We start from the raw sequence: 24870 nt of genomic DNA on the forward strand, positions 1-24870 counted from the left end.
CGGTTGTTGATGAACCATTTATGATACACTAGTTATGAGGGAGCAATTTAAGAACCAATTATTATGTCTTGTTTAAGCTTCTAGTTTAGGAAATTAAATATTTTATTCACTCTTATATTGTTAGAAATCCATTTTGATTTACTTTTCTTTATAAAAATATATGGTTCAAATAGTATTTTTTATCTTAATGATATTTCCATTTGTTATGAACACCATAAAAAGTGAAAAAAAAAATGAATTATCTCAATTTGGTTGTGAAGAAGAATTAATGATAAAAGTAAAAGATAAGTGAATGACTGGTCAAATTGCTTTAGGAAAATGACTGCCACTTTTTATTTTGGTTTCATATGGGCCCTTTTAATTTGTTACGAGTTGTTATCCGCGCGTTGCGGCGGTGCTATATTTCTTTGGTTACAAATATTACTTTTATGTTGGGCATTTTAGCGGAAATTCAGTCGGTTATGGCTCGTTTCGTATGAACATTTTAATGTGCTCATTTGCAAATACTTCTTTATAATAAGACTTCGGGTTTTCATTTGCAAATACTATGGACGCACAGACTCTTTTAGGAGGTTAATTGCAAATACTTGTTAAAAAAATTGTAAAAATAATTGAACTAATTTATGTCTATTTAGTATGTTGTAACCTATGTAAGAAAATGAAAAAGATTGTGTTACTTATTTTTGTTCAAACAGATAATGCTAAATAAAACACACATTTTCTTTGATCAAACAGATTATGCTAATATATTTTTTTTAAAGTAAATAACACAATAAAACAAAAAAACAAAATTGTTGTCATATATACTCATTTAGTGGTGCACAAATCAGGTTTCCTTAAAAATAATGTTCCAGGTATGGTTGGGCAGAAGTGAAACTGGTTTTGGGCACAGTTTTTCAGAGGAATTGGAACCTGCTGGGCCTGTCCAGAACCGGATTTTATGCCTGCCATTATCTTGGTTTAAGCAGTACTTGTTATCAAACAAATTTAATGTCATACATACATGATATTATTGCAAAATCAATTATTAAGTTGAACATGTGTAAAAATATTTAATAAAATTGTTTAAAAAATAAAAGGCCTGATTGTAAATTATTAAAGTAGTGGGTAAAATAAGAGAGACCCAATTTTCCTCCACGTTTCCCATCGTTTTCTCAGCGTATGTATTCCGGCCATTAAATCTTTTCCGGCACCACGTATTAGCCCATATAAATCATCGATATCATAATATAAAAATGATAAACACCAACATGCAATACCAGATTTAGCGACATCCAAGAACAATAAAACTAATCAATGATTTGGGTTGGAGACAATGGACAGAAAAATGATAATCAGGAACACGAACATGGCTGGAACCAAAAACATCATCGATGGGGCTGCCACCAGTTCCATTGTTAGCGGCAAAAACAGTAAGTTACACCACCGATCCAAGTACTGGTTAAGATTCATCACCGACGCTCTAACCGCCAGCGCTCTCGCCTTCCCATGCCCGCTCATCATCGTAAGGAGAATGAATGGATATGGCGGTGTATTTATAGGTTTGGGAGTGGTGGCGGTTATCGTAAGTTACAGTTAAAAGGTGGTTATTGAGGAATAGACACGACGGTTGATCACCGTTATTTTATTTTCTAAAGGGTGTGAAGAAATAACCGCCGGAGTCGGAAAAGAAAGAAATTAAATTAAGGGGCGTGGGTTTTATAGATATGAAACAAAAGCCACCGTCCTTTGAAACAATCGCCCAAAAAATGGCACACAAATTGCTGGAGATTGACTGCCTCTAACCACCACCGGAACGATGGAAGAAAGAAGATGTGCGAATCAAATTGGATGCCTTAGACGAAATGAGGGGTACGATGGGCTTTTATAGTGTCACACCCCGTTAAGCGAATTGCGGAAGCGTAAAACGGAAATGCAACAGATACAACTGGTATCAAATACATTGTTCATAAAGAAACATTACTAACTAATTTACAATATATTACATCGTTCTAACATCTTTTACAAACTAGGTGATACAATTAAACCTGTTCTTCAATCACTTTACTTCTAACTCAAGTGCCCACGACATCAATCACCAATCAGACACGTAACGCACAGGAAATTACTTCTCATATCTGATTACCTAAAAAGCATGTTAAAACAGGCCAACTATGAATAGTTGGTGAGTTTCATAAGTTTTAACGAAATCAGTTCTGCGCACCATACCGTCATAGTTTGTATGTACGCGCGTATGTAAAAATATGTATTTACGGTTGTATAAATATGTACAGCCATATCCTTGTGTGTGCATATGCACACATGTAAGTTTATAATATAAATTCAAAATTTCGGTAAAATCGTGATTGTTTGTTCGTACTACCTGTTTCCAATTTTCGTGTTTAACCAACCATTGTGGACCCCCTTTCTCCCACAACAGTTCCACATAAACTCAACCACTATGGCCCCCCTTCCGCCCACAACGGTTCCGCGTTAACATCAACCACTGTGATCCCCCTTCCACCCACAATGATTCCATGTAAACTCAAACATTATATAGTGTACACGCAAATAATTAGTATATTCTACACATAGTATTTCCTACGGCTAATCACATAGCATGTATATAGACACATATACACATATAGTATTTATCACGTATCACCAAATACTGTGGCTCCCCATCCGCCCACAATACGCATAATCACATTATTTTCTTAACATTCATGTCATAATCAAGTTAGTTCGTTTAATAAGTTGCAGCAGAACTTGGCTCATAGGCCATACTCAACTTTAGTTTATAAGTTGCAGCAGAACTTGGCTCATAGACCATACTCAACTTTAGTTTAGTAAGTTGCAGCAGAACTTGGCTCATAGGCCATACTCAACTTTAGTTTGTTACTATTGTGGCCCCCCCTTCTGCCCACAACAGCCCCATAATCATCACAGACCACGTTATCCCCATGGCCATTACAGACCACGTTGTCTCCCAAATTAGTTATGTTTAACATTACATAACGTGTTTGTATAAACATGCTGTCATGTGTAATTTCATTATGTTTTGAAATTCGTATTATCTCCACTCAATATATCAATCAACGATAATAATCATCTTTCATCAGCACGTAGTCAATCATTATGTTTGTATGGACTTTTCATATATAAATGTTCAGATATTTTATATCCCGATCCGTGTTTAGATAAATAACGTGTATAAACATGCTTTCCACCCCAAAAGTTCGTTAAATAGTTTAAAGAGCGGGGTCATGAAACTCACCTTATCGTAGTTCGCACAGAAATTATGTATCAATAGGTCAGGTGCCTCGCTTATAGCCTGATTCCTATAAACGGTATCGTATCGTTAAAACTAGTACAGTGTTTAAGCTAAATCGGGCTGTATAAATAATCTGGGTATAGCTGTTAGGCCCAGAACATGACCATAGTCTTAGATTGTGACGTTGTATACTATGAAAAGTTTAAAACTGGTTTTGGCTCAGTTTCACCGTTTCCCGAGCTTAGCCAAGTTGATCGTTTATGCGTTTCGGGATTAGGTAAGATCACATAAACTTAAGTAAATATATTGATTGATAAAATGATTTGATTTATGAAAGAATTTTAAGGTTTCGGTATCTGGTTTGATCGCAGGGTTCGTTTCCGTTTTCACACGGGTTTTATTATACAAAACGCATACAATCCACCCGAATTGTCCGGAATTCTCGTAAAAAGTTCGTTTTTATCAATTTCATTCAAAAATATGATATTTGACCACTTTTGACATTTTGACATACCAGTCAGTCCGTTAAACACAAAACTGCCGGTTTCGTTAAAACAATTATAATTTAAATCTTTGATTAATCATAACTAAATATGTACTTATATATAAATTATGTAAATTTTTGTAAAATAAAATATGGAGAATTTTATAGAAATATTTTCAAAAAATTTATGATTAATTATTTATTTATAAAAATTCATTTAATAGGTTATAATCATGTAATAAATGGCCCGTTTATATCATACGACCTCCGAAAAATCCGATAATTTTTACAAATGGCCTTAATGTTATTACATAGCCCCTGCAAAATCTCTAGAACCTAACACTTTTGACAAAATGCCTTTTTGTGCGTTTTTCGGCTGTTAAAATTCGGTTAAATCATAATTGCACAAACCATACTTAGGAATTTCCAATGATCCCCAAACTTTACCAGTGATCACACCATCACATATTAATCATCAAAACCAAGTTTCATAATCTTTCAATATGTTTAGCTATTTTCCCCAAATAAACGCTCATAAACGGAAATAAATTCACCAAATATTCTCCGTTTATCGAAAAATTACCAAATTTGAAAAGGGACTCATTTAAATGATCCCTAATGTCCCTGCAAGTTTTCGCAAGCTAAAAACAAGCACGTCACAACCTAATACTAAACAGCCCTTAAACGAGTGTTACGGGTTTACCTTGGCGGTTTTCGATGAGTTTTGCTAGCTTAAACGACTTTCCGGGTCTCGGGTTGCAAACTCAGTGTATCTACATATCATATAACATCAAACCAAGCATAAATCATCGATGTGACAGCCTTGATAATTAGGGTTTCGGTTTTGGGTTCAAACCGAACTTTCAAACCGTAAAAACGTTGTATTCATGTTCTAATCCGCGTTTTTGACCAAAAAAGTATATGTTCCTGGTTTGTAAACATGTTTAACATCAAAACATGATTTTACTTGATTTTTATGATTTTTGGATGGTTAAACATGTTTAATACTAATCAAAACACTTTTATAAGATTATAACTTAGTTAAAACATGGCTAAAAGTTCAAGAAAATTAAACTTACATATGGGTTTAAGGCAAGGGTTTGGAAGAACAGCTGAAGATGGTCTGGTCTTTAAGTTTTAGGTATAAAAATATGTCACACCCTCAAATTCCACCAACGGAGTTTTACCGTCAGAGGGTGTGAACTAACAGGATCGGATTCATTAGTTATAATCAAACCATAAAACAAAGTTTCAAAACCATGAAAACGTTTACGAGTATTTAAATGCGGAAGCGTAAAAACCATAAAACAAAATGTTGCGTCACACAGGACGACTTAAACCCACTGATAACAGTTTTAGATTAGTTTGCATAACAAAAGCGTTTTCAAGCAATGCATGATCCTATACCGCGCGCCCGCCTCGGCTATCTGAGAATAACATACTAAAAGTGTCAACACAAGGTTGGTGAGTTCACAAGTTTATATAAAGTAAAGCGTTTAGCGTTTGCGTTCAGCGTTTTGCGTTTAGCGTTTCGCGTTCAGCGTTTTGCGTTCAGCGTTTTGCGTTACCAGATAGTGTTATGTCAATTATATATCTATAGTTAGCTAGCCTATACAACAAGTATTACTAAGTGTTCGACACCGAAGCTGACTGTTTATCAAGTGCCTTGTCACCAGGTCATCCAGACCATGGTACGTGTTAGCCAAAATTATACCCGCTCGACCTCCAGTCGAGTTTAGCGTTGGGTGGGGTTTGTCAAACCCAGTAGTACTACTCAACAGTGACTCGCTATTCCAAATATTAACCGGTTCGATGTGTAGGACTTCAAATGTTTCGTTTGCCACTTAGCCTTTACAAGTGATATATAATTTACTAACAAAATCTTAAATGCGTTTATCGGAGTATGTTATCTCCCCCAAGTGAAAAGCGTTTAAAACAGTTTAAAGGGGTAAGTGAAACTCACTGTTTGCGAAGAATTCCCAAAAATAAATCACCAAGTGATGCGCGTCACAGAAAACTCTCTCTAGCGTTCTAAAACAATAAAGAGATTTTTCTAAGTGTCGGAACTATTATCGAGTCTCTAGACTCGGCACATAATACCTATGCACACAATGTGTTTCGTGTTTCGTTTGTGAATCTTGTGTGACTTTAACAAGTACATTCGTGATACATTACATGTGTGAGCAATTATTTACGTGTCATGTATTAATAATGTACATCACTAGCAATTTCTCCCCGTAAGGGCAATTTGGTCACACATAACTATTAACTAGCAATTATTCCCAACAAGGGCAATTTGGTCAAAACACGACAACTATTTAGCAAGCATTCCCCGCAGGGGCAATTTGGTCAAAACATAACAATTACATAGCAAGTATTCCCCACATAGGCAATTTGGTCAAAACATAACAATTATATAGCAAGTATTATGTTTCATGCATTTTCACAAAATTCAGCAGCTAGTTTCACCGAGACAGAAATTCTACTTGAAAGATTGTACTATTCCACCGATCATAGCATCTCAATTAATTTACCAAAAATCATCACAAAAACATGCATGTGTTAGGTTTCCAGAAAATATTTTATTTTATTTTTATTCCACCTAGATTTCTCATAATGACTAAAACATTACAGCAAGCTCATAACAGTCAAATTCATGCGCAACAGAATGTTATTTGAAATTCCCGTTAAATGAAAAATCCAAAAAATGCAAGACCACTTGGGTTAGGTTCCTAACTCAATAAGTCAACTTCCAGAAGTGGAACCAACCCAATTGGTCTCGTAGTTCATGAGATATAACATTTACAAAACAACCTAACAGCAGGTCTAACAACTCAGCTTTGCACAACGTTTTTGTAAAATCATAAAGGTTAACTTTTACACGTCCAAAAATTGCAAATTTATATTATTTAGAAACTAGACTCAACCTAGTTTACTGTAGTATCAATAATCTCAACCAATTTTCACATTTACACCCCGATACAGTCAATTGAACATCAACAACACAATCTGTCCAGAAACTGTTTGCAACAAAACTCAACATATTAGCCATTTATAAACCATAATTCCTTCGTATAACATCCTAGACACCATAATCACTATCCATGCACATCAATTACACATTACATCCATGGTTAGGTTTTATTTGAATTCAAAATCAAGAACACAACGATTAACATGTAATAATACCAATTCTAGTTATCATATCACAATCAATCCATCATCAACTCAAGATAAAACATATGAACACATATACATATGAAAATCGGACCTAGGGTTTGTAATTATACCGTCAAAAACACCAATACAAGCAAGAGGAAGGTAGAAGATGGCTAGAAACGGATGTAGGATGCTTCAATTGTGAAAAATCAAGATCAAAACCAAGTGATATGTGTGTGTATGTGAGCCGATTGTGAGGAGAGCAATGGGGGGGGGGGCTGCCGTCGACTTAGGTGAGGGAAAGAGGGAGGGGAGTTAGGGTTTTATAATATTATTAATAATAATCATGTTACATCTAGGTTCCTCCACTTTCAAATGTTATCTTTCTAGCTTAATTAACTAGTTCTAGCACATTGGGTTAACGTTTATAACAATGTTATCACATAACACATAAGTCTAACACATAATTATCACATAATTATTGTTTTGACGTTTTTCGTTTATTCCTCAATTGTTTGCGTCAACTCGTTTGCGTTTCGGTGCAATTCCCGAAAGACTACACATGTAGTAAGTGTTAAGCGTCATTTAAACCCTAGTTTAAATGTAATGAGGTGTGCGTTATAGATTCAATGATCTTTAAGTTTGAATTGACGGAGTTGAGTTAACGGAGTTAACCTGAAATTGACGATTGTCACAAAATAGGTGGCTTATTCATGAAGTTTTCAAAGAAATATCTTTTGTGGGATAGTGTGAGGGGGGTCGGCCGCAAGTATATAAGGCCCATTGGGCCTTCTTTTTGGCCCAATGGTGCCTCGGTATTCGTGCCATACGTAAACGTCGGTCCAAAATTTAATTCGGGTTCGGTTTTTTCGCAAGAAAACTAGTTCGAGTGCGAAAACAGCGCGAAAACGAGTGTTTTTCAGCTTCTTTTTGTAAAATAAGAAAAACGTACTGACTCGTTGTAAAATTTCAAAATATTTTCATGGATTGCTTAGAACATGTCATATAAGTGTTTTATAAATATTTTTCGGCTTAACGGATGCTACAATGCTCGTTTTGATATTAACGATTGCGTTTAAGCTTATAGCGTATCGATAAACGAAACCTTTTTCGTTTAAAGAGTTTTAAACGTACTGGGGCCTAAATATCAATAGGTTAGCCTCTATAATATATATATATATATATACTCGTATATGACCCCTCAGTATGTATACGGGTTATAATTAGTTCCGGTCGGTTACTCGTTTAAGCACTACGAATTAACTGATTTATCGTTTACTTGTTACGTAGTATACCTCGTTTTGTCACGAATGTCACAACAATGCTTGGTTTGTAACTATCTTTCGCGTTAAAATCTATAGCGGGTAGTTAAACGAGCATGTTTTCGTTTAACTTGTTTGCTATCGAACTAAGGCCATATTACTAATATTTTAGCTTGCATAGATCGTATATCGCTTATAGATAGCACCCTGGGATATCCGGACCATAACCAGACCCGTTTGGTTATTCGTTTGTTCGTTACGCAATAACCGGTTAAACGCTTATTCGAGTTTGTAAGTACTAAGGTGTACTCGGTTTTGCCACGGATGTCACATATAGTGTACTAATTAAGCACCCCATCGAAAGGTCACGACGGGACGGAATCTAAATGGAGTCGGTTCCGTCAACTGGCGGTTGGAAGAGATAGCAATCATGGCATGGCAGTTACTCTTAATTGTTAGATAGAATTATTATATATAATAAATAGAAAGTTTGGTGCCGCTAGTGCCTCATTGGCCATTTGGCGGCATCGAACTGGTCCGTAAAGTTTGTTTTTGTTTCTTTAGTTTAGTCATCGAAATGAATGTAACGAAAACCGAGCGAATGACAATTTTTTTTGTGTTTTAGTTTCGGGATTAACAACAATCGACCTTTAACAATGCTCGTGTTTTATATTTGTGTTTAATTCCGTTACAATAACACACGTCGTCAAACCGACCAAATTCTCAATGCTTGGGACCGAAAACACTTGGGTTTTACCACCGTACTCCGAGTTTTAATAACCTGCCCGGAGCAAGTTCAGTCAGCGTAACGAACGTAATGAAAACCGACCTAACGTCAACTATTTTGTTTAAGTTCCAGGATCGACAACGATTGGCTTTTACCAACGTTCGATTTTTATCGACTGACGCCACCATATTGGTCCATCTAAACTTTTATTGTTTTTTGTTTATATATTTGGTTTTAATTTCGATACAATAACACAGGTCACCGAAACCGAACGAATTCGCGTCGACTTACTATCTCAACGCTCAAAACCGACAACACTTGGGTTTTACCACCACCCGAGATTTAATAACCTGCCCGGCGCAACGCGCCGGGTAAAAATCTAGTTTAGAACAAATAATAATAACCGTCGCATATTTATTTAATTTAATAATTAGCGTGGTAGTTCTAATCTTCTCACTATTTATGAGGGACTATTTGTGTAAAATAAATAATATATTGGCGGTTACAATCTTCTTACTATTTAAGAAGACAATTTATGTAAAATAAATAACAAATATGTGGCGGTTATTTGGTTTATTCTATAACAATTAAATAAATAAAATATAAAAGAAAACTAAAATTTTTTCAACCAATTCTAAATATAGTAATTAGAATGAGTTAGAGGTGGGTATAAAATCCGGTTTCGAATTTAACCCAGAACCTGACCTGGTATACTTGACCCGTGAGTGCATGGACGAAGCTTATATAGCAATCGAAGGGTTGTTGATACCGTTCTCAAGAAAAAACAGAATGCGCCACCAAAAATCAAGCACCGTAATCAATAGAATTTTAAATTCAATTTTATGTACATTGCCTTTTAATTTTTATGAATTTCTAAACTGAATTCAAAAAACTTTATAAAAACATTTCAGTCTTTCTAAATGTTGAACTTAATTAAAATAGTTGAATTAACATAATTTGTAAATATGATATAGACATGTTATAACTTCTAATATCTATAATATATATAAACGAAAACATAAAAATCTTATGTGTCGCGATGTGGTCGCTCCCCCTTTTTTGAAGTCACCAGATTTTCTTGATTTTTAAATGGAGGCTTCTCATGCACTTGATCCGAATTCACGGGTATGGGTCTTACCAAACCCATATATTCCTTAAATGGGTTATAACATCTTATTAAATTAAAAATTATTCTCACCAAATTATTGATGTGAAAATACTATAAAATAGGATATATTAAATTAAAAATTATTCTCATCAAATTATTGATGTGAAAATCCTATAAAATAGAATATACTAAAAAATATTATATAAATTTTTTTAAAATATTATTTATTATTAAGAAACAATTTTATAGTAAAAAAAATAAGCGGGTTTTGGGTCTCACCAAACCTAGATAACTTTTAAACCAGGTCTCATAAAACTCTAAGTATATTAAATATTTCCTTACAATAAATAAAATTAAACTCCGAAAACGTATAAAAATATTAAAAACGAATAGTGTAAGTATAATTTAAAGATTTTTTATTATACTAATAATGATTACAGTACAATATATAAAATAAAATCTTATTACATTTAAAGAAAACAAAACCTGTAAATGACAAATGTTAATAAAAGTTAAAAAGAATTGTATAAAGGTCAATTAAGTGATTTGACTTACAAAATAATTAAAGCATCGCGAGTTCAATAAATATAGTTTCAAAAATAAGTTGACTTCCATTAGGACATTGGTGACCAGATCTGACTATTTATAGTCAACATTACGTATGTGACATTATACTTTTTATGTTTTTTTAATTTACTTAATTAAATGATTGTATGTTGAATGTGTTTAGCTATAATAACTCAATATCTTTATCACTCTACTTTTTTCTTGTGGCAAAATAGTTTACCCAAACGCATTTGGTTTGTTTTTTAGCCTATTGCCACATTTATGTTTTCATAAAAGATTAAAAATTAGTGAATTTTGAATTTTAGATCGTCCTAAACTATCTTTTTCAATACAAAATGAACTTTCATTAAACCGCAATAGTTAAAAGTCCAAGACAACTTAACAATGTGTTGAGGTCAAACTTTCTTTAAATCGCAACAATTAAAAGCAAAACGCGTTTTAACTTTTGATACTCGTTTAGTTGTGCCGATTCATACACAATCCAACACTTTGTCTAGTTTTTGCATTTATTATTAATAGTTAATGCCTTCTGAAATAACTACAATAAGTCAATAACTTTAAATAGAACAATTTTAAATGTTCCATGAATTAGAAACACTATATTTTCTCATGTACAACCCATAAGCACATTCATAAATAAAAATTTAAAAGGCATTTTTGTACAATTTTTATGAAAGGAAATAAAATAATAAAAATGGTTATTACTTTACCAAAGAACACACTTGGACCCGTCTCAGCCAAAGGCGAGCCGGACTCCTTGCTTGGAAATGCTTTTTTTACGGGGACACTAAAATTATATATGTTTTTATAAAATATAAAATCGATAAACTTATTCAACCATCTATATAAAACATTAAATTCTTGTCATGCTCATTTTTATAACGTTAATCGTTGTTTAGAAAAAATAGTTTATATAATTCGCTAAGTCTTAAGGCCATTTTTTACCTACTCATATAAGCGCTTGAATCATCAGGATTGACTGTCGATATCAATTTACCAATACAATTAATTCAAACCAAACAATTTTTGTGGATGTGCTTTTAACATTTATTATGAAATAAACACATTAAATTCAGTTCATTCCTAACTGGAAAATAGTGTGAATGCATGCTACCCTTCTTTTTAATCGTAAACTAATATTCCAAAAATGCTTAAGAATTCATTAAATTTTGCAACATGGGACATTGAGGGCATTGTCTTTTTTGGTATTAGTTTTGACAATAGAAAGTCAAAACACATTTATTTGTAACAATTAAATGCTTAAAATTCTAGTATAAATAAATCAACCATTACATACTCATTACATACTCAAGCCATAACATCTCAATACTCAACATGGCTTCTCAATCTAGGGTTCTATTTCTTGTATTTTGCTTGGTGTCATCACTTTCACTCGGGTTAGCCCGAAGATCATCGATTTCTCCTATGCCATCAAAGGAGGGGGCTTTAGAGTGTTGGGCGGCGTCTTTTGATCTATCAAAGTGCGTTGGGGAACTTTATAGGGTGTCGCAAGGCAGGCCACTTGAGTTATCTATATGGCCGGATTGTTGCAAAGCTGCCAAAAGTATTAGTGTTGGATGTTGGCCGAAAGTCTTTCCTTTGTATCCGATGTTCCCTCAACTTCTTCAAATGTATTGTCCTCTCTTCGCAATACCATCACCTCCACCGGTCATGACAACAAATGTTGAGGGATCATTCGTGGTGTCTAATCTAGGTGCTACACCAACACTTGATGCTGATGAACAGCAGACCGCACCGTGAGGGTCTAATCCTGTTGATGAACCATTTATGATACACTGAAGAACCAATTATTATGTCTTGTTTAAGCTTCTAGCTTATGAAATTAAATATTTTATTCACTCTTATATATATTGTTAGAAATACATTTTGATTTACTTCTTTATAAAAATATATGGTTTGAAGGGGTATGCACCCGCCCCAACATCGAGCGGGGCGGGTCAACCCATAAAGTACGGATAAGAAGCTTGAAATCAAGATGTCACGAAGACACAAAGCCGAAACCTATGCGCAAGCGCACGAAACACCTGTGCGTGGCGCATATCGCATATGCACACAGCGCGCACACTCAGTGTGAGAATAAGAGAAGACCCCGCGCAACCCCAGGATAGGCGCATAAATGAGACAATAATCTAATCCAAATCAGGATAAGGACAACCGTGATTGTGCTCATCAGACAACCTTCCAGAATGTATCTTTTAAGGAATAAAGAATGTGCTGAGGTTGACAGCTGTCAATGAAAGGTGGACAACTCAGCAAAGCCTATGTGCTACCACGTGATGGCACATGGGTCAGGTGAAATACCTTAGTCAGAGAATAATCAATGAAAGAGCACCAGGTGTCCTAAATACACGTGGCGCGAAGCAATAGGGGGAGGCTAAAAAGGCCCTAATTGGGTCTGAGCCAAATCATTGGAAACCCTAGCACTATAAATACTAGGCCGCCTCCACAGTTGGAGGCAGGCAAGAAAATATATTCTAAGTCCTTTACTCATTTTCACATCCTGATTATCCTCTCCTACAATATCTGATTCTCACACCGGAGGGTTACCCCAAAGAGGACCCCTCTGTCCCTTTCTGAGGGGTAAGCTCACGGTGCTGTTCGTTTTGTAGGTGGAAGAACTCGTATCTCGGAAAACCATCGGTGATATAGCACACTCGTACCCGATGAACGTTGATCGTATACAAGTAAGTCGATACACGCTTCTTCATTGGCGCCATCACCTGTTACAACGGCAACAAAACCACTATTTCATCAATTTTCTCTCTGAAAATCTTCACCATGGTTTCCGGTGTTCGAAACAACGATCAAGTTCTGGAGGATAATGAGCTTGAGGATGTTAATGAGGGACATCAGGTTCTGAGGGCGCCGCGTGACACTGCGCGCACCACCAGTAACCATCCCTTCAACACAACACCTCATAGTCAAACTGAAACTCCCCCAGACGATCTCACGTTCCAAAATCTGACTGGTACAAAACAAAAAGGACCAATGGGCCCGGAAGTTGAAACCAATGACCCTAAAGAATGGCTCATAAACGAACAACGGTGTTTAATGGACAAATACAATGAGTTGGTAAAACACAAAAAGTTAGCCGATTTAACACAAAGGCTCGCATTTGATAAACAAACCATGCAGGGAACAACAAAAAAGACGCGCGCGCTGGAAGACGGTCATTCTGTTCACACCGAACAAGCTGATATTAGTGATGAGGAAGAGGTGCACAGCATGAAGAAGACGCGAGATACTCGTGCAGGAGGTTCACAGCTTCGCGCACACATGCACATAGCACCTGGAGCCAAAGCTGATATGGATTTATACACACCATACAACCCACAAGCGAAAGGGCAAGTGGACGTAACCACACCATATAGGCCAGCCATCTTGGTAAAACATTCAAAATTCATTGAGCGCATTGCGAAGGCTCCCATTCAACACAAAACCAAGATGCCAAGTGGTTTAGGCAAGTACGATGGTACAACAGATCCAGATGATTTCTTACAAGGTTTTTATAACACTGGAAACTTAGAAAGCTGGACGATGCCAACATGGTGTCACATGTTTGCTCGCTGCCTCACGGGTGCAGCGCGTGTCTGGTTCGAAAGCTTGCCGACAGGACAAATCGATGGGTTCGAAGAGCTATTGGAAAAGTTTCAGGCTCACTTTGTACAGCAGCGCAGACACACGCGCGACCCCGATGACATCATGCACTGCGTACTCAGGAATGATGAAACCATTGAGGACTACATAACTCGTTTCAATCAGGAATCTCTTGCAATTGGAGGCATCACTGAACAACTCTTGCGCGTGGCCTTTATACAAGGTGCGCGCAGTGATCAACTCCGCAGAGCTCTCGTGAACAGAGAAGGCATGCCAACCACTTGGGCTAAGCTTATGGAAGCATCGCGAGTCTTCGCGCGAAATGAAAAACAAATTGCCCAAGACAGAGCAAGAGATAAAGGGCATCAAACAGAAGCACCACGCAACAATGAAAGGAGGGGCAAACAAAACTCCGTATGGTCCAGGTTGCAACAAACCAATTATTCTCCTGCAGAAAAGCAAGCGCAACAAAGTTCACCCCAACCCTAAAAAGACATTCTTAATCGCGGAGAAGGTGACAAGAAGGAAGGCGGCAGAGAGCCTAACAAACCTCTACCAAGAATATGGACTCCCCTCACCAAAACGCCTTCGCAAGTGTTAAGCACAGAGAATGTCCAGTTTAAAAACCCCAGGCCATTACTCCATAAGGGACCACCGAACAGTGGCAAATATTGTGAGTTTCAAAAATCCACAGGGCACAACACCGATGCATGCCATCATTTGAAGGATGCGATCGAAAAAGATGTGAAATTAGGCAAGTTGGCTCACCTGGTAAAAAATCCAAGACCAGAGAACGAACAACCAGACGGAGCCTCAGCCAGTAAAAAATTCAAAAGAATCTGTGTAGCTGAAGGAAGAAGGCAAGGGCAAGGATCGAGGAAGAGAAGCGCGCAAATCCAAGGGGATTGGCGCGAGCAACAAGTAATTTTTCCAAGAATCAGAGGAGGCCCGTCTATCAGCAGTCCTCTAGTCATCACTGCACACATCGCCCATTATGAGGTGTCAAGAGTCCTGGTGGACACCGGTAGTGAGTCAGACATCATGTATGAGCAATGTTTCAGGAAGTTGGATCCAGCAGACCAAGCAAGGCTCGAAGTTGTGAGTGCACCAATCTCGGGTGTCTCAAACGAAATTATTCACCCCCTAGGTCAGATACAATTCGAACTAACTATGGGGGATGAGAAGCACAAGCGAGCTGAAATTGTCAACTTCCTGGTCTTGCCCACCACTTCATGCCATAGTATGATCTTGGGTAGAGGAACGATTGCCCAATTCAACGCCATACCGTCACCAGCGCATGGCGCGTTGGGGTTCCCAACACCAACAGGAGTAACATTTGTGTACCGAGATCATTTATGCGCAGTAATAAGTATACCTCGAGAGGGGAGAATGAAGCTTCCAGTGGCAAACAACGCGCCAGAGGAATGGATTCTCAACCCAAAATTCCCAGAACAAACAATCACAATCGGAGCTACGATATCAGATGACACAAGAGTGAGAATGAAAAGATTGCTCACAACGTATATGTCAGTCTTCGCGTGACCGCCAAGGCAATGAACGCAGGTTACTATTGGCCAGGCATGTACTTGGACGCGTTAAAAGAGATCCAAAAATGCAAAGCGTGTCAGGGCTATGCGCCAAATACCATGCGGCCAAAGAACAACTTGATTCCGGTGACCTCTGCATGGCCTTTCCACAAGTGGGCATTCGATATTGTGGGTCCCTTACCACAAGCGCCAGGGCGAGTAAAGTTTTTGGTAGTGGCAGTAGACTATTTCACAAAATGGGTTGAAGCCAAGCCACTGACAAAAATCACAGCCGAGGCAATGAAGCAATTTATATGGAGCCACATCGTATGCCGTTTTGGCCTGCCCATGGAAATCGTGAGCGACAATGGCAAACAATTCACTGACAGGAAGATATCCAGTTGGTTCAAGGAATTGCACATCAATCAGGTCTTCACTTCAGTATACCACCCTCAAGGGAATGGCCGAGTGGAACGCGCGAACCAAAGCTTGCTGAATGGGCTGAAGAAAAGGTTGGAGGGAGAGTCCCATGCATGGGTCGAGGAGTTACCTAATGTCCTGTGGGAGCACAGGACATTAAGCAAAACCAGCAATGGCGAGTCCCCGTTCAGCCTAACCTATGGAACGGAGGCTATGATTCCAACAGAGATTGGATGCCCATCCTATAGAGTGCTCATGATGAGTAAGACGGATAACGAGCAAGAAAGGAGGTTGGATCTCAATTTACTTGAGGGACGCAGAGAGGCGGCTATCATCAGTGAAGCCAAATACAAGAAAAAGCTAGAAAAATACTACAATCAGCGCGTGAAAGAATGCCACTTCAAGAAGAATGATTTTGTCCTTCGGAACAATGAAGCTAGTCGCGCAATACCCCCGGGAAAGATGTCTCCCAACTGGGAGGGACCTTATCAAGTCTCGGAAGAATTGGGAAAAGGCGCATACGCTTTAAAAGATTTAAATGGAAAGAAGATCCCACGCACATGGAACGCAGCACAACTTAGAAAATGTTTCATGTAAAAGTTGTCAAGTTTGTAATCAAGGCTTTTTAAGCCATTATGAATAATGATACGCTCTATTTTTTCTTAATATGCGTTCTATTACCTTTTGCATACATGTTTCACACTTCCCTTTATTAATTTTGAGCAATATGACAACATTGTATTGACATCAAACTAAAAATAAAACGAAGTAAAACATACATGCGCGAGCTTCAAGCTCAGACGCGTTAACGAGTTTTAACTCTAAAACGTCAGGGCCTTAGCCCAATAATATGAGCCTTAGCTCAAATTACTCATAGCATCCATCCTACGTATTGCGCAGCTGGACCATAAAAATACCTAAGCACAACTAAGGCAAAGCACATGCCAAAGCACAGTTGTTAAGGTCTCAGGTCGGGGCCGCGCATAGGATTATAATGGATATAGGCAGAGTAACACATACTGACACGTAAAGGCTAAAAAACTCATTCATAATTCCCTATAATAAATGCACGATAACGTCGCGCAAAAGAGGAATAATGAAATGCCAAGGCACGTGTCAGCATATTCAGAATATCGCAAAATAACTTGAAATATGACAACTGTTAAGGATTAAGTAAAAATAATTTCCTTACAACGTTGTTCAAGTTTCAATGTGTAAACATACCTTATATTCAACAAGCACACACATGTAATATAAAGAGATGAATTGGGAATACGCAAGATGCGAATAAGGGAAAAACAAAATTTCATTCCGAAACATAGAAGTTTACAAATTTACAAATGATGAGGTAAAAACTACAAACACAAAAAAAAAAAAAACAAAAAAAAACAAGAAGGGCTTTTCAAGTCTCAATGTTAATATCAGCCTCTTCATCTTCCTCATCATTATTTCCTCCCTCAGCATCTGGCGCAACCCGCTCCTCGTCATCTCCAAACTTACCATAATCAAGCTGTTCGTCTTGAATATAGTCGTCTTCTGTCATGATAGCGTCAGGAGTAGGTCCTTTGGCCACGCCAGAGCCGCTGGCAGAGGTAGCGTTGCCCGCGCCATCATCATTGCCACCAGTCCCTTCACATTCATCAAGTAATTTCTTTAAAGCGCCAAGATCGGGCTGGTCAGCAAGCGCGGCTATCTGTAAGTCACAAGGAACAGTATAAGTACAAAAGATTATGAAAATAAGTCAAGTAAACTCATTAAGGTTAAAATACCTGCTCAAGGATGGGAATTGGAGTATTCAAGTACTTCTCCCCCACCTCAGCCATGTCAGCGCTGACAGCGTCGAGCTGATAAGGGTAGTCAGATGGATTCTTCTTTAGCATGCCATATTCATAACCATCCTTAAACCCCTCAGCCCGACCCACCAAGCGCGATGCCGCATTACAGTCCATCACAAGGGTCTGAAACTCGTCTGAGTATTTCATGGCATAAGCGCAACGAGTCATACCCTGTGAAATCAGCCATTGACGGTCCTGCGCGAGGGAAGAAACAGACGTCTCAAGAGCAGAGATTTGAGAGTTTAACAACTTAACAGTTTCCTTGGCTTGTTTTAGCTCTTCTTTGTCAGACGCTGCTGCCGCCAAGGCTTCATTCTTTTCCGCTCGCGCAGCATCGAGCTCTTTCTTCAGGCGCGCAACCTCACTCTCCAATAAAGATTTTTCAGTATTAACCTGCGCAATAGTTTGGTCATGCGCCTCCACTGCCAACTCCAGGTCACGCGCTCGACGCGCGTACTTGGCCGCATCTGCCTCTGCCACTTGCAGTTTCTCCCGCGCAGCTTGCAGCTCAATCCCGCGCTTCACAAAAGCAGCGTTGGAACTTGCCCGGTTCTCGCTAAGTTCTGCTTGGAGTTTCTCAGCTTTCTCTCGAGCATCAGAAAGATTCCAAGCAGAAATCTTAGCCTCTTGCTTGGCCTCCGCAAGGGCATCACGTACCTTTATATAATCATTGCGAAGCTCTTGGGAGGCAGCAAAAAACGCAGACCCAGCAAAAAGGTGGTCATTAAGCAAATCCACGCGAGCGCGGTCCTCTTGAAACCTCCTTTCAGCTGGAGGAACAGAGTGAGCCCAAAAGTCTTCACATACGCCCAAGGATTGGAATGAGCTCTCTTCTGTGATACTCCTGCTCGGGCGGTATATGTGATCGGCTCCCTACAAACACAAAGCAACGCAAAGAAACGTTTTAGTTATCTAAACACTAATTTGGAAGTCTGCACAGCGGAGCAAAATAAACTTATACCTGAGGAGAACCGGCAGAAAGATTAGCGCCAGCTGATGAGCTCCTGCCTGCCCCATGAGAAAAAGGCTGCGCTACGAAATCTCGTGGCGCTATAGGGCTTCGTTCACGTTTTGGCCTAACATATCATTAAGTTTACACGACACAGCGCCCAAATGGTCCACTGTATTGACAAGAGCTTTGATGGCATAATCTTTTATTGTATCAACCACTCTGCAGACAGGGTGGAGTTACTAATTACTTGATTCAGATAAATAGAGATTATTACAACCAAGTATGAGTGCATGACTGACAATCGTTTTTGGTCGTCGTTAGTGTAAGACAACTCAAAATATTCAGCAGCCGCGTACAGTTGTTTTCTCAGATTCTTCAAATCCTGAAACAAAATCAAGCATACAAAAACATGAGGGTTTTGAAACCAAATGAGCCTCAAGAACATGTATGATGATATTTTGAATTGCCTTGAGACTGTCGGAAAACTGCAAGCTTTGTTGCATAGCCATTTCATCATAGTTGGCCAGTTCCGGCAATGTCTCCATTTCCTGAAACAAACAAAAATCTAGATTGTAAGTACTAAGTAAAAAAGAACCTAGGAAAACAAAACATATGATGTCTTGCTTCTGATGTTGTATAGGCTTCAAACATTAAGATTCAACAATATTCTCAAAACAGTTCATATAAGTTACTAAAACATGATCACTATGAACATTGCTACACATTACATTGTGACAACAGAAAAAATTACAATTTTGCAACATAAACCGACACGAGTAAACCCGTCTTACCTTATTAATGGGACTAATGCCAGCAGCAAGAGAATTAGAATTAGAATTAGAAACAGATGTTTGTTTACTTTTGACAATGAAAAATATATATATATAGATTAGTAGATTAAGCAGAGAATAAGTTTGTATATACAAATACAAATTTGACTAAACAAGAAGACTACAATAATTCAGGCGGTGAATATGGAAGTGAAAATTGGAGTGATAAAGAGGGCCGGGCTGGGGTGGCACAAAAAGTCCACGCAATTTATTAATAGCTATAAAACGTTAATGGGATGCCATTATTTAGGCCATAATGTACGATGTAAGGCTGAGGGGTGTGGAGCGCGAGAGGGGGCGCGTGAGCCCATCCGCTCGCGCCCCGGGACGCGAGCACCACACCACCGAGGCGCGAGAGAGGCGCGAGAGGGGCGCGAGCACGCAGACCAAGGCAGGCGCAAGAGGGCTAGCGGGTGAAAATGGGCGTAAAGTTGGCCTGGGAATGCGTGAAGAGCCGTTGGGGCTTAGAAATAGAGCCGTTGGCTCATTATTTTTATTAAAAAAAAAAAAATTTTCTCTATAAAACCAATATCACATACCACCCAAAACCAATATCACATACCAATATCACATACCACACCCAAAACCCAAAATCACCCCATCTTCCAAACCTTTTTTTAAAAACATGGCTGGAAATTGGTACCCAAACCTAGATTCAGATTACAGTTACGACGATTTATGGTCGGCACCGGACCAACCGATGTTTTATTCGGGGTCGCAACAATCATCCGGCTTTCAACCATCCAACATACAACCGTCTCCTAACTTTGTTGTTCCGGAGACACAAGAACCAGAAGGTGAAGCTGCGGGACAAAGAAGACGCGTCCACCGGAAAAAACAAGTTGCAACGGAAGGGTCGGGTTCGGCTTCGACTGGAAGGACGAAACGGAAAACCACTCCGTGGTCATCGGATGAGAAGGAAGCCCTGTGTCCGGCTTGGATAGTCATTTCTGAGGATCGGCGTTGCGGTAATTGTTTTAACGTTTTTAAAAATGATTTTTAATAAAAAAGTTAAATAAAAAAGTTAAATGACTTACAAATTTATTTATGCATTTTGCAGCGGACTACCAAAAGAGCAAGGTCTTTTGGACAAAGGTTAGGGAGACGTTCTATTCGCTCGTTGGGAGTACAGAGCGGAACGCCGATATGATTTCGGGTCGGTGGACCGAAATCAGAAAATTTGTCGGCTTGTTTACTAATCTGTTCAACAGGAACGCCGGTCGTATGAGACCAAGTGGCAGTGACGATTTGGCGGTTTATAATTTCACTGTCGAATAGTGGAAGCAGGAGTGCCTGCGGAGGTATGGGACGGTGAAGACGTGGGACGATGTAAAGGTGTGGGAGAGGTTGAGAAGGTGTTCTAAGTGGGTTGAGCTGGTGGCGCCGGACCTTGATGCGGAAGTAGGGCCGAAACGGACTAAAACTAGTTCGTCTGGAGCGTATAGCACTTCCGCCGGGTCGGATTGCCGGGTTGGATTCGACCTAAACGTTGCGGGGGAGGAAACGTCTTCACCGCCGAGGAGGCGGCCATTGGGAAGGGACGCCAGGGGGAAAAAACCGGCTGAGGGGGAAGCCGTAAACATCACCGATCTTGTTGAATCCCTCAATAAATTCAACAAAACCATGGAGGTGGTCTCTAATGACAAAAAGGAAAAAAAAAAGAATGAGAGATTTGGACTTCCTTACAAGAGACTTCAGTAACCTAAATCCGGTCGACCAAATGCTGATGGAAAAACAAAAGGAACGTATCCGGAAGAGGTTGATCGAAGAAGACCAAGCCGAAGAATAAGAATAATGTTTTTTTTAGTACTTTAATTTTTTTTTTAGATATTAATGTGTTTTTTTAATTAATGTGTGTTTTTTTAAATAATTTATGAGTTTTTTTAATAATACGTTTTTTTAATACATTTATAAAAAAATAAAAAAAAACCGCTCGCGCCCCCTCTCGCGCCCCTCCACACCAGGGCCCGGGGCGCGAGCACCACAAACAACACCCATCTTATCAAGTTTCTCTCTCTGCCACACGTCACAATATTATTGGCTGGAGCCCCCACTCGCGCCCCCTCTCGCGCCCCCCACACCCCTCAGCCTAATTGAGAAGTCGGATTCACGTTGCCATTTTATTATTCTTTTATTTGTGATAAAAATACTAAATATATATAGTGATTTTCATTTTAGTAACTTTTGTATAATACTAGGCTCGTTTAGCCTCACAAGCTATATATATCTGTTCGATGTATGAACCTCGGGTTCATTTTTTAAACAGCCTTCGATTTAAGCTTGAACGTTATTCGATTTTGTTTAAACTTAATTCGAATTAAGCTTTTCAATGAATGCTATTAAAGTCTGTTAGGAAGAGAGCATACATCAATATTTATAAGGGGTAGTTGTTGCAATAAATATAAAGGTAAGGGGGCCTTGCTGAACTATCAAGAAGTATACCCCCACCAAAGTATAAAGCCACAATTCTTGCCTAAATTTGTATTAATTAATTCATATGTTATATTCTATTTATGCTTGTTAAATGATAAAATAAAACTGTTGTCTTATAACTGATTATGGATAATCATATCTTTAACTTGTGGAGATTTCCATTTCAGTGGGGTGGTCATTCTCATCCGGAAAGTGATGGATGACTCAGAGCACTCGAGTTCGAATCCTGATTCCTCCTGGTTTTACCATAGTATTCATATTTCGGTCTGGTTAACTTGACCATCATGCCTTCGGGCGGGTTGAGGCTATCGGATTTTCCCGGGGACCGCACAAGCCAAACTCAGACGTCAGCGTAGATCCGGTTAAAACAACATAGTCTGACCTGAGTAGGGTGGAGAGGCTCCTCTTGGAGGAGATGTGGCATCCCATTATAGAGAAAGTCATCGTTTAAAAAAAATCTTTAACTTGTGAATGACAAAACTCACTCTTTTACATGTTATACGACTATTTAGGTGGATAAGAAGTATCGATTCCAAATTTAAATTTGTAATTTTGGCTCAAGACGGTCTTAGAAGTTGTGAGGTATTACCTTATACAACATGAAGTAATTCAATTAATTGGCAAAACGTCTTCTTACATGAACCTCCCTTAATTCGCTTACCCCATTATCTAGATGTAGTTCGATTTGTGTTATATATAAAAGGATCGATATTTTCTAAAAAAAAAATGGTAGGCTTAGACTTATCTTGAGGGTACGTAACATTTTATGTAATAAATTTTGTGTGCATGAAAATTATTATATGAGTTTGTAAAACCATTTCCATGTTCGTGAGATTATATTTATTTTCCTCTAACGTTTTATATTTATTTCATATAGGTGACGTTGTTTCTATATCATTTCAATATTTTATATTAATGAGAAAACTATAACGTGTTTAATTATTAAATTGAATCGTGTTTGATTTTAATAACCTATATTAAGTTCGTATATATATATATATAATTTTTTTACCAACAAAAACAAAATTTTATAAAACCACACCATATATAAATACAGCTGATTGTAAGAATTTGATTAAATGTATTATTTTAGCCATTAGTTTTGAATTAGGATAAATAATAAAAAGGGCAAATACCATAAAAAACCAACATACTTTCTATTTTTCCTCACAAAAATCCCTCAACAATTTTTTACACGTAAAAGTCCATGCACATATTAAATTTGAATAAAAAAGTTATGTAACTTTTAAAGACAATGAAATTGATTTTTGTTCCTTATGTATTTAATTTTTTCTCAAGTGTGTGTGAATATATAACTTCTTTCAACGCTATAGTTAACGTTATACATGTATATAATTACAACGAATTGAACAACTCCACCTAATTTTCTAATCCATTTAGCACAAATTCCTACATTCAACACTCGAAATCTGTGTGTAGCAAATAATAATAACAATGTAATAAGTTAATAACCATGTCAAAGATGAATATGCGTGATGAATTTAAGCCAACATACTCACTATTAGTTAGCTGAAACAGTGTTAAACAATTAAAACAAATTTGAATGAAAAAACATATAATAAGATTGTTTAACTTGTCTTATACATTTTTAATCATGGTTGATTAAAAAGTATTTGTGAATAGAAAAATGTTTTTTATGCTATATCTTCCCAAGAATCCATTATACAAGGAACACGACACACCCACGTAGTATAAAGCTTAGGAAAAAACATGTAAAGCTTCAAAAAATTCACTTTCATATTGTTTTAAAAGTTACGTCACTTCTTTGTTCAAATTTAACATGTGCAGGGATTTTAACGTGCAAAAAATTGTTGAGGGACTTTTGTGCGAAAAAACAGAAAGTATGTTGGTTTTTATGGTATTTGCCCTAATAAAAATTGCCAAGTCTAGCCATCATTTTACTAGAATCATTATTTTAGTTTCTTTGTAAGTTTAAACTCGTTTAGTATTTTGTGTTGTAAGTATTTAAAATCACCATTTTCACAAAATTAATTTGTTTTTGTTTTTTTTGCAAACATGTTAACAAATAACAACCATACATGTAAAATGAGAATGCAAATGAAAACCAAGTCATAAAACTTAAATGAATGAATTTGTAATTCAACACAAAATATCATCCTGGTATTTATAAGGACTAGATATTCAAATGTAACCGATGTGTGAACCCCGTAACCGACAACATGCACATAACCATTGTAGGCTACTTATTTGGAGTGTTGGTTTAATTCATATGGAGCTGGGTTATACGTGTTGCGTGGCGCTAGACACACGTTTTCTGATCCACACAACTACATTTGCACACGTAACTAACATTTATAAACGTGTAATCTACGTGGCACATGTATCTAACACCTGAATGCGTGTAATTAGTGTCGAAGTCAGAAGCAAAGCTAAAATTCACAACAAATTTTTAAAAAAGAACTATTTTTCACTCAAAACTCGTTCTAACCCAACAACTTTCAACCAAAATCAGTCCTGACCCGAGCCAAAACAACAGTTCTTTTATTCGATTTGCTCCAACCTTGTGACCCGAAACCCCGACCCGACCCGACCCGACCCGACCCGACAAAACATTTGCCCGTCCTAGTTAAAACTTAAAACCGACCCTGAGTCACCTGACAGCCATCTTCCTCATCAACTCATTTATTCGACCCCTAAAACTTACCTAACTCCAC

The 24870-nt window shown here is 37.8% G+C and overlaps 1 protein-coding gene across 1 annotated transcript; it reads left to right on the forward strand.

Moving 5' to 3' along the window:
* The first annotated feature begins 11895 nt into the window (after positions 1 to 11895).
* On the forward strand, positions 11896 to 12321 carry LOC143615813 (uncharacterized). The gene has a single exon (XM_077088836.1). The coding sequence runs from the start codon at positions 11896 to 11898 to the stop codon at positions 12319 to 12321; it is 426 nt and encodes a 141-aa protein (XP_076944951.1).
* Positions 12322 to 24870: the final 12549 nt, after the last annotated feature.

Source organism: Bidens hawaiensis, unplaced genomic scaffold (assembly GCF_021521415.1).
Source record: "Bidens hawaiensis isolate Kalapana, Puna unplaced genomic scaffold, B.hawaiensis_p1.1 tig00044483_1, whole genome shotgun sequence".
In the NCBI taxonomy this organism is placed as follows: Eukaryota; Viridiplantae; Streptophyta; class Magnoliopsida; order Asterales; family Asteraceae; genus Bidens; species Bidens hawaiensis.